This window comes from Oryctolagus cuniculus, chromosome 11 (assembly GCF_051225735.1).
Source record: "Oryctolagus cuniculus isolate XC-2025 breed Fujian yellow rabbit chromosome 11, ASM5122573v1, whole genome shotgun sequence".
NCBI lineage: Eukaryota > Metazoa > Chordata > Mammalia > Lagomorpha > Leporidae > Oryctolagus > Oryctolagus cuniculus.
Window position 1 is genome coordinate 47294963 of NC_142877.1, and position 16614 is coordinate 47311576.

The 16614-nt window shown below is 53.5% G+C and overlaps 1 protein-coding gene across 1 annotated transcript; it reads right to left on the minus strand.

Annotated features, from left to right (window-relative positions):
* Positions 1-2719: 2719 nt before the first annotated feature.
* On the minus strand, positions 2720-9914 carry CD93 (CD93 molecule). The gene is made up of 2 exons (XM_002710939.6): positions 7473-9914; positions 2720-7241 (listed from the first exon to the last, which is right to left on the minus strand). Exons 1-2 carry the CDS (start codon positions 9407-9409, stop codon positions 7217-7219), a joined length of 1962 nt encoding a protein of 653 aa, XP_002710985.3. The 5' UTR covers positions 9410-9914; the 3' UTR covers positions 2720-7216.
* Between the last annotated feature and the right edge of the window lie 6700 nt (positions 9915-16614).

Below are 16614 nucleotides of genomic sequence, written 5' to 3' on the forward strand. Positions count from 1 at the left end.
GGGGAGGAGCTGTCTGAGCTGGGGCAGGAGGGCAGGTGCACGACGGGGGCACTGTGGGTGCACAGCTCCCGGCCCTGACCTTCCAGGTGCTCGGGTCACATGCACCTGCCAGTGTATGTGTCTGCTCCTTCCCCCAGCCCACTCTGCCCACTTGTTTGGTCACCTGGAAGTGCTGGAATTATCCACCAACGCCCCTATCTCTACCCAGAGCCGCCATCTCCCCCGATTGATGGGGAGCTCCGTGGAGCAGAAGTCATGAGCTGAGCGGAGCTCAACAGGTGTATACGAGTGAAGTGGAAGCCGGAGGAGTAGCCTCAGCGCCTGGCGGTCCCCAGCCAGACTCACCTCTGCTGTTCTGGGAGTGTGGCCCAGGAGGTGACGGCAGCCGCGAGCTGGCCACATCTGGACCATCTCCCCCCCACCACCACCACCCCTGTGCCCTCTCTCTTCCTAGCTCTCTGGTCCTCCTCCCTCCCTCCCTTTCACTTCTTCAGCTCAGTTGAATCCTGTGGACCAATCTCAAGCACCCAAGTCAAGGGTGACAGACTCAGATAAAACCCCACGGGCAGAATTCCACAAGGGACACCAGTGCAAGCTGAGCAAGTGCCCTGGGGAAGCTCTTCCATCAAATCTGGGCATGGTCACTGCTCCCAGGGTGTCAGGACCTCCACTCTTGCTGATTTCTTCAATTTTCCACTGGTTACCACCCCTTTGATTTCCTCCTAATAGGATGAGCCTGGGTATAAAGCAAGTGGGAAGGTAGACTCATCTACTGATCCACTGCTGTCTTTTTCTTTTTCTAAGATTTATTTATTTTACTTGAAAGTCACAGAGAGAGAGAGAGAGAGAGAGAGAGAGAGAGAACCATCTGCTGGTTCACTCCCCAGATGGCTGCAACAGTCAGATCTGCACCGATCTGAAGCCAGGAACCAGGAGCTTCTTCCAGGTCTCCCATGCAGGTGCAGGGGCCCAAGGATTTGGGCCATCTTCCACTGCTTTCTCAGGCCACTGCAGAGAGCTGGATCGGTAGTGGAGCAGCCAGGACTCGAACCAGCACCCATATGGGATGATGGCACTGCAGGTGGCAGCTTTACTCACTATGCCACAGCGCTGGCCCCAGCACTGCTGTCTTTTCAAGCAGCTCTACCATCACAATTACAACTCAGGGGAGCATTGAACGGAGGCTTTTTTTTTTTTTTTTTTTTTTGGTTTTTAGATTTACTGTCTCTGTCACCTCTTATTGAACACACAGAATAACAGGCTGGGAACTTGGTGCACTCCTTGGATTCGTGTTAAATGCCGTAGAATGCACGCACACCTGTCTTGAGTCTCCCATTTTAACCCTGATAGCAACACAAACCTACCTGACCTGGTGTGAATGTTTCAGTAACCGGGTCTCATTGTAAAGACATACCTAGAATTCAAGTACTTTTACTTGGTAGACAGAAAACGTCAGCCATACGAATCACCTTCGAAAGCTGACATTTTTTTCTTCATGCACTTTTCCTAAATCTGGAAACAGGGGTCTTGGGGGTTTCTGAAGCATGAATCTGAAGAATGTTAGAGCTGTGTGTGTTTGTCAGTGTCTGCATGTGTGTGAGTTGGAGAAGCAGCCGGCACTGTTTGTGTTACCACGTGATTTCCAAATATGCTGTCAGTGATCAGGTTGCTTATAGCATCAGCTGTCTGTAGCCCTAAATCATGCATGCTCCTTGCAAATGTCCTAGGCCAGCAGCCATGCACATTATCCTCCTTAAGCCCTGTTCTTTTCTAAAAACCTTTGCCAAGTGCACAGTTGGAAAAGCAGGCAGACTCAGGACCGGCCACCATCTGCTGTCCCCCGACTGGGGATCCCTGGGAGATGCATGCAGGGAGCAGCCGGCAGTCTGGTCTGCCTGCCCAATTAGCTAAACAAACTGAAGAAGCTTTGCTGACAAAGTGGTGATAAAGGCTCCCGGGGTAATTACAGAATGGCACATTCGCACCCTCTGGACAATGCTGAATCGCACACCAGGTGTCACTTGCTCAGTCTGATCAAAAAATGCAGAAAATTAAAGGGTGACAAAGGGGACAGAGATTAGGGGACTCCAGTTCACAATGCAAAACCTGGAAGCATCCAGTCAGGCTGGGTCTCAGCCGCCCTGGGCACTGGACATAATGCAAGCACACACTTGCATTCCTGGCCCCAAGGGCAGCAGGCAAGGCGGGACAGTGCTGGCATTCCCCAATGTGACACAGGAGTGTGGAGCCCCATGCCTAGAGTCACCTCCAGCAGGTGGAATGGTTGTCAAGGCGATTTCCTTTGAGCAACTCTTGAAAAGGGAAACAGATCCATTTCATGACTGCAACAGCGAGTTCGCCAGGTGAATTGAGTTTTTATAAAATATATACCAAAACCAATATTTTAATTATTTATTTGAGAGGCAGAGAGACACACACAGGGAGAGATGGACAGTTCCCTGCCACTCGTTCACTCCCCCAAATGCCCACAATGGCCAGGGCTGGGCATCGCCAGAGCCAGGAGCCAGGAATGCAATCCAGGTTTTCTGTGGGAGTGGCAGGAACTCATCCGATGCTGCTTCCCACGTTCTGCACTGGCAAGCTGGCACCACGAGCTGGAGCTGTGGCAAACCCACACACTGCAATGTGGGACCAGGGCACCTTAACCACTAGGCTAAATGCCCATTCCCATGAAGTACACGAAAAACAAGCTCACAACTGCTGGATTTCCGAGTTTATTAGGAGTGGCTCCGTAACAAAAGCTCAAGGGATGACCAAGGTGGCCCATGATGTCACCCACAAGGCTATTTTGTTGGTGCTCCTAGGAGCAGCTCAGTGCCTCCCCTCCCCAAGGAAATGCTTTATGCACAGGCTGAAAATAAACCCTGCACAGACAGCTCAAGAGTCCAGAAGCAGTCAAATTCCAAATACACATATCCAAAAGCATTTACACTCTCGCTTGGTGGTGATGACGTCAGCCGTGGCTGATATCCGCAATGACATCTGACCTCAAAGGACAAGGTCTTGCTCATGACGGAATCCACAACTCAAGGCAAATCTGCAAAAGAGCTTCAGCCCCGGGAACGGTGGGCATAAACCTGCTGACAGGAACCCCCTGGACTCAGAGGGACAGTAGGAGAGAGGGATTCCAGAGTTTCCCCCCAGAATAGATGGGCACTATCTCCAAGAGCAGACCCAACACACATGGTTTTTAGCAAGCACTTCAGGCAGGGTTCATGTCTGGGACCTGCGTGGGGATGGGGTGTTTGGAAACAGAGAATCTGGGTGACGCTGTGTTTTCAGTTAACCAATTTGACCAAAGGTAGAGACTGAAGCAGGGAGTTCTGCAGCCAGAGCAGGGGCAGGTGTTTCCAGGAATCCTATCTCAGAGTCCCATGCTAACGCTATTGTTCAGGGCGATGGAAATATGTAGGGGGCACGAAATCATGTCACAGCTGCTAGAAAGCAAGCTTTTCCTGTTTTCCTGATTTAGACAATGGGGAAGCTAAGAAGAAAAATAATAGGAAAGGGCTTTCCTCCAGTTGCTTTTAAAAATTGTGCTATTTTGAATTTATTAAATCGTTTGTCAAACGGTATGCAATTTGTCAAACTGTATCTCTGTTCTTTTAGTGTTCACAGAGTTATGCATGGGAAAGAAAGGTTGGGACCCAAGTACCTAATGATCACCTAATTGATCGCTTTTTGTTACTTTGTTTTACATTTTTCTTTATTTTGAGAGGCAGAGAGAGAGAGAGAGAGAGATCCTATCTACTGCTGATTTATTCCCCAAATGCTTACAACAAGCCATGGCGAGGCCAGATCAAAGCTTGGAGCCAGTAATTCCACCCAGGTCTCTCGTGTGGGCAGCGGGGACTCAGTTACTTGAACCATCATCAGTGTCTCCCAGTGTGTGCATTGGCAGGAAGCTGGAGTTAGGAGTTGGTGCTGGGCGTCAATCCCAAGGACTCCAGTGGGGAACCACTAGGCCAAATGCTCACCCCAAGTTGCTGAGTTTTAACAGACTCCAACTTAACTCACCACTAGAACTCAAAGGAGAATAGCAGCTTTCAGGGAGGAGAAATTAAATTCCAACTCACTTTACTGTGCCTCTTACATAAGCATACTGAATGCACTGCTGCCTGACCATGAGAAAGAGTTAGAATGGGTCTTCCCAAAGGGTATTTGAGGTTGCTACTAAGCAAGAGGCTTTCGGAGGTTGGCCGGGACTGCTGTCTGCTTCCCGTCCTTATCCTGTACACTCCAGCAAGGCCCTGTCACTCACAAAGGTGATGTGCGCATGTGTAGCCCCAGGATACTACAACAGTGATAACCGGCAGAAACCAGACATGGCTGCATTTGCCTTGAAGCCCCTTTGCTGAGCCAGTCAGGGGTTCCCTCTTCAAGGGATGCCCCCGAGTCCCTCTTGGGTACTGGTACTGCCCTTGGTTTTCCATGCTCCTCAGATTCTGCAGAGAAAATTGTCCCCCTGCATCCTCCTTCTCTGATAACAGACAAGACTCAGCAGTGAGGGCTGCTGTGAGCTGCACGGTGAGGATGCCCCACCCCCACTCCCACCACCACCTTGGAGTTAGCTGCTTTGGAAGGTGGCGGATGGGGCAGGGGAATTTGTCCTGAGTCTTGTTTCTCCAAGGATCTTCCAGAATTTATGAGCTACAGAGAATTCTATCTGGACAGGACAGTCTCCGTTGTCTTGGAGACATTGTCGAGTGGAGACTTCTCCCTGTCTCCAGCACCCTGGTTGGTTTCACAGCTGTCCCCTTGATTCTCCAGCTGGACCCTCTGGGCAAATGATGCTGCTTGTTTGGCCAGTGGACATTTGTTTTTCATTGCTGGGGCCTCCAGGCTCCCTGAGCTAAGGCTGGGAGCAAGGTACCAGCATACATAATGCGACAACAAAGCATTGCTTCAGACTGGTGGTTTCCAACCTAATCACGGCTGAAGGGCGTCTGCTCCAGCATATTGGCTACTCACGGGCAGTGGCCATGAGCACCATGGGAAGGAGCCAACTATGAGAGAGAGGGCATTTGGGGAACCTGAATTCCTTATCATTCATTTTCCCTGTGTATGGGTCCCACAGAGGGGATCCGTGGTCTCCCTGGGCTTGGAGATAGAGCTGCGAGCTGTCAACAAGAACTGGAACAGAGACCAGGAAAGAGTCTGGGCTGTGTGAGAAACCAACACCGAGAAGTAACAGGACCCAAGAGGGGTGCAGGTGGATGCAGGCTCACAGGAGCTGGCTCCAGACCATGAAGAAGCTCTAGAAAGCCTACACTGCCTCCCTCACCCCCAGCGCTTGAGGGCAGGAGCTGTAAGGACCTAGAGGTAGAACCGCTGCACCTGCTCTTACTGCCATGTTTTTGAAAGCAGCCCATGGCCAGGTCATGACGGTCTCCACTCAACCCTCCGCCAATCTCAACAGATTGTAAAGGGTCCCACAGGACCATTAGGGTCCCACTGGGGGTCTGTGTTAAAGGATGGAGTCCCACCTTGAAACCAGGGAGACCACCTAGAAAAAGCAGAGATTCCAAACACCCTGCTGAGCCCCACCCAGCTTCCTTCTTTTTTTGTTTAATCCTACACCCTCCCCTCCCCAACCCAAGTTTTCCATTTTCCTCCTGGAAAATGTCTATATTGTAGAGTATCTACATGTCAAAGCTGGCCCAAGGACAGGTGCTAATGCACCTGGCGGGCTGTTCAGCCCCAGGGTGGTAACCTCTCAGGGGAGATACATATCTGAAGCTAAGCCAGAAAATGACCAGGCACCCCGGCTATGACTGGCAGGTTTTGGAAGTCCTGGAAGGAGACGTCTGGCTGTTCCCTGTATAGTGGTAGCAAAGGGCTCCCAGGAGACCTAAGACCTCCCAGTTGCATCCTGCCAACCCCCCCGGGGGGCTGCTTGCCAGTGTCCCAGGCCCAGTTCTGCAGCCAGCGACAGCCGCTGGCACCCGCAGTGTTATAAAGGGGGAATCTTTACAAATGTACACATTAAAATGAGTATGTAATTTAAAACGGCAATCCCAAAAGATTGCATTTGTTCTCTTTGTGTCTCCCTTTCCTTCTCTCTCCTTTTTTAAGGAAAAGACAGAAACCCTGAGTGACCAGTCCCCAACTTGGCCCTAAGCCACATTCACAGATCAGGAGTCAAGTTCTCAGAGCGCGCCGATGACAGTGAACTGTGCTGCGATGCTTTAAGATGACTGATACCAAAACGCAACATGTCAGCTCCCTCACACATCCTTTAGAAAACAGAACAAAAGACTTCTCAAGCTTCCTCTGTGCACACAGAGTGCTGTGAAGTAGGGGCGGGGGTGCCCTTGGCCTGCTTTCCTGAAGTGTCTGTGTCACTGCATTCCAGTGTGTGTCAGCCACAGGACATTGAATGAATCAGGGCCTTGGTCTCTCCTCTCTCTCTCTCTCTCTCTCTCTCTCTCTCTCTCTCTTTCTCTCTCCTTCCCTCCCTCCCTCCCTCCCTCCCTTTGGGAGATGTGATTCCACAATCACCTGCCATTCACCCCAAGCAGTTTTTCACAGATTGGTCCAACCTCGCTTGCAAAAGAAATCCAAAGCTATTAGAAACCTCAGAGCTAGGAGACAGTCTGTGACCCTTGGTGCCTCCTGGCTACCTAAGCAGCTAATGATATTTCTGCTGATTATGGAGGGTTTCAACAGGAACTGGGCAGGACCTGTGATCAGCAAAGGCATCGATAGAAAGAGAAAGAAATGTTCACCAAAAAAGGGCTTCTGATCAAAATAATAAGGCTATATTATACAAGAGGAACAAATGTCTCAATTCTATTTGGCACCAGGCATGAAGCATTGTCGTATCTCTCCCATGGTTGAAGGGAGCAGAGAAACCATTCAAAGAGCCCATAGCACTTGATTCCCAGTATACTGATCTCGATGTGGGGGGGGGGGCACGAAATCAGCCACACTTGACCTTGAACAGGGAGAGGGGAGAGAGAACGGCTAACGTGCACAGAATTCCCATGTCCACACGCAGCTTCCGATTCGGGAACACCATACACACGAGACAGCACCTGCGCACTCCAAGCTGCCAGACTTCTCAGGAAAAGGGTCACAACTGATTCCAGTCCAGTCTCTCCGAGGGACCCTGGTCCTCCCGCTCCAACCGGGAATGAAAGCTCTGAGGCTGGAGGCCGCTGAGCTTTAATCGGTCCCTGGGGCCATCTCACCTTCAGCAGTCCGTCCCAGGCGTGGGACTAAAAGGAAACAGAAGTGACAGCGTTCACACACATATCTAGACCCCAGGAGAATGTCCCCTCCCCAGGCACCCATACCACAGAGGGGCCTCTGCGTGGGCTACTGTGTTGGAGCCAGCGTTAGCACCTGCTGGCTCTGCAGCTGCCCGCTGCCACTGCGCAGTGCTGGCAGTGGCCTGTACCTCCCGCCTCCCGCCCGCCTCCACCTGGTGGCCTCAGGGACTCCTTTACCTGTATTGATTCTCTGTGGCTCTGCTCTCAGCTCTCTCCGGCACCCAGGAGTAACTGTCGGCCGCACTCTGGGGCTTCTTCTCCTTCTTCTCCTCCCTCTTGGCTCTCCGCTTGCGGTAGACAAGTAGCCCCAGAGCCAGAGCCAGCAGGAGGGAGATGGCCACCACCGTGCCTAGGATGTAGAACAGGAGCAGCTTCTGCCCGTCGGCCCCATTGTCGCTTTGAGTGGCCACTGTGTCCCCACCTGTAGCCATGCCATGGCCAGCTGCCCCTGTGGTCTGCTGGGTGCCAGGCTCCGTCCAGACACCAGGGGGCTCGCCGGAGGCCAGCATCTCCCTTGCAGCAGAAGTGGTGGGGTCCCTGGGTGGGAGGAGGGGAGGTTCCCTTGCTTTGGAGGCTGCCTGGGAGGTGCCCTCAGGGCCTCTGGTGGTGCTGGACACTGTGGCAGGAGGCACGGTGCTCCCCTCGCTGTCTTCTTCATGCGTCTCCTGGGGAGGCCCGGGTGACGGTCCTGGGGACGCCAAGTCCATGATGCAGGAGACCCCATCGGCGGCCAGCTCCCTGCCTGGCAGGCAGCCACAGCGGAAGGAGCCCAGTGTGTTGAAGCACAGGCTGTCACAGGGGCTGCCCCCGGAGATGGCACACTCATCCACATCCTGGCACTGGGTGCTGTCCTCTCCGGCCAGGATGTAGCCATCCTCGCAGGAGCAGTGGAAGGAGCCGTCGGTGTTGGTGCAGCCCTGGGCACAGGGGGAGCGGCCGGGAGCACACTCGTCCACGTCGAGGCAGGACGCCTCTTCCCCGGTGCCAGCAGGCTCGTAGCCCACCCAGCACTCGCAGTGGAAGCTCCCAAGGGTGTTGACACATTCCTGGGCGCAGGGCGACTCCTGACACTCGTCCACATCCACGCAGCCCAGCTGAGTCGAGTCCAGGCGGTAGCCGGAGGGGCAACGGCAGGTGTAGCTTTTCCCGTGGGGCCCAGGGACACACGTGGCTTCCCCAGTGCAGGGACTAGAGCTGCAGGGGTCCCGGGAGGCGCAGTTCACTAAATCGTCTAGGAGCCGGAACCCCGGGCGGCAGCCGCAGCGGAAGGATCCATTGCCCCCTTCGAAGCACTCCTGCTGGCAGCCCCCATTCTTGAAGCTGCACCCGTACTTGGGGTTCACGCAGAGGGGGCCCACTTTGTCCCACTCGAAGACTTGGGGGCCCTTCTCTTTGCATAGGAGGTAATGGCTCTGGGTCTCCTCCCCGCTGCCACAGACCACGTTGGCCACAGAGCCGAAGGGCACAAGGTTGAGGGCAGAGCTGCTGGCCTGGAAGGGGGTGATGTAGTTCACGTGGCCAGGGCCTCCCAGCGCCAGAGATCGGCACATACCTTGGAAGCTGAACTTACACACGTAGCCCTCGATGTTGCTGGCAGGAGAGCCGGGGGTCCCACAGGGGCTCTCGGACCACCTGGGGAGGCGGCTGGCCAGGGGCGGCTGCCACAGATCCACCATCAGGGACACACAGCGCCTGGAGATGCAGGAGCTCTTGACCTCCTTGTGCCAGTTGGTGTAGAGCGTGTCGTCCCCGCCGCCCACCCAGCTGAAGCCCTTGAGCGGCACGTCGGGGTCCAAGCACGTGCCCTTCTCCCGCTGCAGCCCAATCCAGAACTTGCCCGTCCTCATTGCCAGGGGCGCCTCGGCTCTCAGCAGCTGCGCCAGGGCCTGGTGGATGTGCCGGGCCTCCTCCTCGCTCTTCACCGTGGCCAGGTTGCCCCCGTTGGAGCTGCAGTTCTGCTGGGCCTCGGAGGCGCTCAGCTTGCCCCAGTGGGCAGTGTAGCAAGCGGTCCCGGCGCACACCACGGCTTCCATGGGGGCCCCGGCTCCTGCCTGGGGCTGGCCCGGGAGCAGCAGGGGCAGCAGCAGCAACAGGAGATCCGCGGAGGTGGCCATCCCGGGGGGTCCTCCGTCCCTGGTGGCGATCGGCGCTGGGATTCAGCTCCCGGTGGGGAGCTGGGAGCTGAGCTGTGGCCGCAGTGGCTCCCAGAAAGACACAAAGGCTGCGGACTTTTCACGTCCCCCTGCCCCAAGGCGCATCCTGTGCTGTTGTGTTTCTTATTTCTCACCGGATACTGGGGCTTCCTGCAATGAATAGTGTTCTGAGTCCTGTTGCCTTCATCACCGTTTTGTTGTTCATAAAAAGGGCCAGGCGGCTTCCCTACGGCCCCTGGCTCAGAGCTGTGGAAACGCAGCCGGGAGACAGCGGACGACGGAGGAGGAAGAGGTGCAGGGCCCAGAGATACCAGCCGCTTTATTTTCGCCGCATTCTCTTTTCCCAGCCAGCGTGAGGAACCTAAAAGGCATGCGGTTGAACGAGGAGAGATTTTGGGGGCTAGGAATTTGGAAAAAAGAAAAAAGAAAAAGGAAGAAGAAAACTCACTTAGTAACCCATAATAAAATTCCACTTGGGTTTGCAAACAACCAAAAGGAAAAAAAAAATTCTGAGACTGGAGATACCAGGCCGTGGACGGTTATAATTTTCAGCCTTTTTTAGAAGTGAAGAGAATTTTTCCTTATGCCTATCTCATGTTCCCCTGATGGCTTTAGGAGGCTTTTTTCCTTTGATTCTCCCCATCATGAACTTTAAATAGATAGGCAGTTTTTAAATAGGCGTTGGGGCCGTGGGAATGTCTGGGTCTCTAACACCATGCCAAGCTCCTAGGGAACATGAGAGCAAACTGGGCGAAAATTGGCAGTTTTCGGTTTGCAAGTGCAGATAGCACATAGCGAGGCGGCAGGATCACAAAACAAAAATGACACTGCCTCTGGCCTCCTAGCCACGGGCCTGCCTCCTCCAGCTCAGAGCTAAGGCAGAGGGCTACAGTCTGGGCTGGGAACGAGAGCCTGAGCCACCCCCTCACGCCTCTGTCCCACAGCGGCGAGGCCAAAGACCTGGAATCAAAAGTCACAGGAGCTGCCCAGCGGAGCGGTCTTTGGTCCAGGTCCCCACCTGACATGAGGATCTGGCGCAAGTGGTTTATTTGGGAGGAGGAGGCAAACAGGCAAAGGATGAGCCAATGAGTGAGTGACGCTGGGTTCCTGGAGCCTGGGCCCCTGGAGCATTCTGGGAGATTGTGGACCACACTCCAGCATCGTTCCAGCTGATGTAGGGGAAAGGGGTCGACAGTCCTCCAGCTCCCCTCTGCCGTGGGCAATGGTTTGTGTCTCCCTCTGCTTTCCCCTTGAGGTCTGTCTCAGGAGCGAGACTATGAATCCTAACCCTGTCCACCCAGCCAGCTGCCCCTCCCAGAACCACATCTGTGCTGGCAGACGCCCTGTGGCTCTCTTCCCACCTGTGGCTGGTCAGTCCACCTGGATCTCCAGTCGCTAGGAGAGCCCCAACATCATCAGCTGTTCTCCCAGGCACATTAACAGGTAGCTGGCTAGAAGCAGAGCATCCTGGACATGAACGGATGCCCTTATTGATATCGGAAATGACCCCCTAAAATCTATATAAAAATGTGGCTTCTTAAAGTTCCCCAGAAGCACCATCTGGGATGCCACACATGTTACTGGAATTTTGGGTGCCATATGATATCACCATATACTTATTAATAAATCCCCATTATTAATAAGCCCAAGAGGGTTCTTGCCTAATATTTACAGAAGAATTCTAAATACCAGCATAAATAAACGAGGTAGCATGATACATTTAAGGCTTTTTTTTTTTTTTTTTTTTGACAGGCAGAGTGGACAGTGAGAGAGAGACAGAGAGAAAGGTCTTCCTTTGCCATTGGTTCCCCCTCCAATGGCCGCCGCGGCCGGCGCACCGTGCTGATCCGATGGCAGGAGCCATATACTTCTCCTGGTCTCCCATGGGGTGCAGGGCCCAAGCACTTGGGCCATCCTCCACTGCACTCCCTGGCCACAGCAGAGAGCTGGCCTGGAAGAGGGGCAACCGGGACAGAATCTGGCGCCCCGACCGGGACTAGAACCCGGTGTGCTGGTGCCACAGGGCGGAGGATTAGCCTAGTGAGCCACGGCACCGGCTACATTTAAGGCTTTTATTCAGTGAGAGAAATCATAGGCGAGAGAGAGCGCTTTATCTAAGAGAGAGAGGGGTAAATCTGGGTTCATACCAAGCACCAGGAACCAGCCACATGGAGGAGCATCTAGGCTAGGAAGCTTAGAGCGGGTGGCCTAAAAGCCACATGCCCTGGCGATGCAGGGCTACAACCAGCCCCCTCCTGGCAAGAGGCCAGGAAATGGAAGAGAGGGCGGGTATACCGTGTCCCAGGCTTTTAACCCACTTCCAAAGGGGAGTGGTTAATTAACCTGATTGGCTGATGGGCACCCAGGTGTGACCAGGTAGAATCGTGCGGTCACACAGGGGCATGGTGAAGGCGTGGTCTTCCAGCTCACAAACCTAATTGATTTTAACCTGTATGCTTGCCTACTTCAATATGGGATACTGCCATTGTAGGCATCCAACAATTTTTTTTTAAGATTTATTTATTTTGAAAGGCAGAATGATGAGGGTGAGGGTTAAACAGACGCGCGCGCACACACACACACACACACACACACACATAGATCAGCAATCCCCTATTCATTCCTCCAAATAGCCACAACTGCCAGGGCTAGGCCAGGCTGAGGCCAGGAGCCAGGAACTCCCTCTGGGTGTCCCACGTGGGTGGCAGGGGCCCGAGTACTTGGGCCATCATCTATTGCTTTTCCAGGTGTGCTAGCAGGGAGCTGGATTGGAGACTTAGCTGCCTGGACTTGAGCTGCTGCTCAGATGTTCCCACATGGGATGCTGGAAGTGACAACCTGTGGCCTAACCCGCTGCACCACAGCGCCAGCCCCGTGACTTCTTAACAGTCTGTAAAATCAACTGAACCATCTGTCTTGGGTCGCCGAGCAGCAGCCTTTCTCTTGGTGTGGCCCCCCTGTCCGTGCAGCCCAGAGCTAGGTTTTACATTCCCCTTCCAGCCTACTAACTCACCCAGCTGTTGCACGGGTGGCCGAGTGAGTAGCGGATGGCTTGTTAGCCACTCTGAACTCCAAACCTTTCCCAGGCTACCCTCATTGGCTAACTGCTCTTCACCTTCCAGGTGGGAACTCCAAAGCAACTGTTTTTCCTTTAGCCAAGCATGAACTCTTCAGAAAGACAATGAGCCGGAAGGAAGTATGCTCCATGTGTTTACCCTCTGGCCTCACCAAGGCTGAGAGAGGTCACGTGAAAGGCAGGAGCTGTGCACCTGCTTCAGCAGCTGTGGATTCTACCGCGCTACTTCCGGTGAGCTGGGTAACTCAGCCTGGGCCCCTGCCTCCCTCAGCAAGTAGGCACAGGGCCTCCGAACACCATCCCCACTCCAACATCTATAAGTGAAATCAGCCTTCCTCCTGGGCTCTGGAATGGAGGAGAAAGCAGGGACGAGGGAACGCTCAGCCTTACTTGTCTAAACTGGACAGGAGCAAGCTTCCCCCAGGGTGGACCTACTGTGTGTAGGTTTGCCTCCCTGTTCCTTGGGCCTCCTCACCTCCACCCCATGCTTCTCCCTTGGCTTCCGGCTGCTGCCTGTTGGGCTGGGTGGGGTTAAGGCACCAGGGCGCTGACAGCCGGGTGCTCCAGCCCCAGGTGTCCCCCAGCTGTCCAGGGGGGTGGGGAAGGGAAGTGAAACCTGGAGAAGATCTGACTTTCCCTGGATGGAATTAGGCTGATTTTTGCCAAGTTTTCCAGTTTGAAAGCACCTTGTGCTAAATCCTACCCATGGCAATGATTCGTTGCGTTCCTTTGGCTTATGGATGGCATCAGACTTCAAGAATCAGAAGCAGAGAGACAGAACGGGCTGTTCTTCGTGGAAGCCACCGAGATGGTCCCAGCCCATCATCTGCTTTTCTCTGCAGTCTCGCTGAGTACTCTGAGCTTTTCTTTCCAATTGCCTTAAATACTTCACCTTCTGCTAGTGATGGATTGTTCTGGTCTCAAATCTGAGGACTGTTTCTTTTTTTTTTTTTTTATTTGACAGACAGTGTTAGAGAGAGAAACGGAGAGAAAGGTCTTCCCTCCAATGGTTCACCCCCCAAATAGCTGCTATGATCTGAGCTGCAGTGATCCGAAGCCAGGAGCCAGGTGCTTCCTCCTGGTCTCCCATGCTGGTGCAGGGACCCAAGCACTTGGGCCATCCTCCACTGCCTTCCCAGGCCACAGAAGAGAGTTGGACTGGAAGAGGAGCAACCGGGACTAGAACCCGGCACCCATATGGAATGCCGGCGCCGCAGGCAGAGGATTAACCTAGTGAGCCATGGTGCCGGCCCCTGAGGACCGTTTCATCTCCATTATTTAGGAACAGAATAAATGGCTTGTGGATCATTCCGGCATTGTTCAGTTTGTTGTTGTTTTTACCCTGAACATAAAATTGAATGGAGGAGAGACCAAGAAGCTGAATGCTTCCTGGAGGTGCCTCTTAGTGATGCTTTGTATCAGTTTCACCTTTGTCCATTCTCCCCATAAATTCACACTGAGCACCTATTATGTGTTGGGCTGTGCACTCCTGCACCTGCAATGGAGGGCGGGGGGGCTGGCTGTGGGGCATTGTGAGTTCTGTAGTAGACAGACAGGACTGGCCACAAGCACACTGCGGGATACTAGCTGGGCACAGGACTCTCAGGGTTACCCTACAAAATACTCAGGCCCTTGTACTGGCTGTTTGACAGCCCATTCACCAGGGCTGAGAGTTGGTCAGAGGAAAGGGTTTGTTTCAAGGAGTCCTGGTCGTGAGGAAAGACGACTCTCTGGATCCAAAATGTGCTCCTTCCGCCCAACAAGCCAGTCAAGGGCTTTTAAAGGGAAGCAGCAGCTGCAGATGGAGGTTAGGAGAAACAGTGAGTCTGGTCAGTTGACAGGCAGGCAGGTGTTCGGGCACTGTTGTGACGGTGGTCCATGTGGGCAATCAGACCCTGGGTATTGGTGAGCAGGAGGCTTCCTGGACTTGGAGCCCTGCTCCCTGTGGCTGATGGCTATGTACAATTCTCCTCGGCTGGAGCCCTCTGAGCCCTCTCCCCACAGCAGGCTCCTGAAGCTCACGCGACACCGTCACTCACAAGACCAGCCGAGAGCAACCCACAATACGAATTCTTCTGGGAGACCCAAATACGAAAAGGGAAGGGAAGAGGCTTCCACTACAGTTACAGCTGCAGCACTCCCAGCAGCTAAGAACCCATTCCCCAGGTGAGCCGGATGAGCAGGGGACACCGGCCCCCAGAGCTAGTCCCAGGGTCCCAGCGATGACAAGCCACACGTTCCATGCACTACATGTGGCCCCTCCTAGGACAGAACAGAGAGATGCAGAAAATGTAAAACTGCAATAAAGCAGATTAAAAGGCAGTCTTCTTTTTATTACTTCTAAATGTTTCTTTTTGAAAATGTTTATTTAGTTATTTATTTGAAAGGCAGTTACAGGTGAGAGGGAGACACACACACACAGAGAGACAGAGAGAGAGAGAGAGAGAGAGAGAGAGAGAGAGAGAGAAAGAGAGAGAGATCTTCCATCCCATGGTTCACTACCCATCCAATCAACAACCTAGGCCAGGCTGAAAACAGGAGCCCAGGGCTGCAACCGGCTCTCCCACATGGGTGGCTGGGCCCCAGGTGCTTTGGCCATCTCAGGCATGTTAGCAGGGAGCTGGATCAGAACCAGAACAGCCAGGACTCACACTCATTCTGGTGCTCCAATACAGGATGCTGGCCTTGTGGCAAGCTCTCTCTGTCACTCTTTCTTTCAAATAAATAGATCTTAAACAAGCGAACAGTCTCCAGGGCTGTTGCTGGCAGAGCTACTCACGGGCATAGTTCTCTAGTAGAGCAGGCATGGTGATGAAGCACATGATGTGTACCGAAGGGTACAATGCATCCACACTGAGTTCAAATCCCCCCTCTGTCGCTGCTCAGCTGTGTGACCTCAGGCAAGTGGCTGACCCACTCTGTTCATAGTGTGGGATGATCATCTGCGACTCTTTCCTGGGGTTCTGTGAGTTTGTGCCCGTGAAGCTCTCGGGAAAAGAGCCTGGCAGTGTGACTTATCCCATCATGTACCTGCTGGGCTGAGACCACCGGGCTCTGCCTATAGCAGCTGAGCACCTGAGGCTCAGCAAGGACCCCTGCTGGCCTTGGGATTGGCTCGAACCCCTTCACCTCTGGCTTGGGACCTTGGTTTCCCAGCTTAGAAAGCAAAGGAGTGTAGGAGCCACGTTGCCACGTGTTGTTGGAAGGATTGGACTAAATGAGATAATGGCTGTAAGTGCTGCATGGTTCCTGTAGGGCAGGGGTAGAGAACCATTTTTTTCCCTCCCAAGGCCACATGGATATTTGTAACATCATTCATGGACCATACAGAATTCTCAACTTAAAACTTACCCTGGGGCCGGCGCTGTGGCATAGCGGGTAAAGCTGCCATCTGCAGTGCCAGCATCCCATATAGGCGTCGGTTGCAGTCCCAGCTGCTCCATTTCCCATCCAACTCTCTGCTATGGCCTGGGAAAGCTGTAGAAGATGGCCCAACTCCTTGGGCCCCTGCACCCACATGGGAGACCCAGAAGAAGCTCCTGGCTCCTGGCTTTGGATCAGCGCCCTCTGGCCATTGCAGCCAATTGGGGAGTGAACCACCGAATGGAAGACCTCTCTCTCTCTCTCTCTCTCTCTCCCCCCTCTCTCTCTCTGCCTCTCCTTCTCTCTCTGTGTAACTCTGCCTTTCAAATAAAGAAATAAATCTTTAAAAAAAAATCTTAACCTGCTATACATTTATTGAATTTCAAGTCCCACCTGTGGCTGCCTTGGTAGGACCAGACCAAAGGATTCCATGGGTCTTATCTGGCCCATGGGCCACACGTTCCCTTTCCTTGCTGTAGGGACTGGTAGTGGCAGACAACAGCAGCTGCTGATCTAAGAGCAACCAACAGGGAAAAGTAAACGCCACTCCCCATAGGCCTTATCCCCACCAATGCTACAACGAGAAGGAACCAAACCTCTACTACGTTTGCTGGAGACGTGCAGTTTTGAGACTTCCCCAACTTCAGAGCGTTCGTTTGGACCCTTGGTTGGGTAAATATTCCTCCTGGAGCATTATTGATTTTTCTACATTAATAAATAGTCCCCT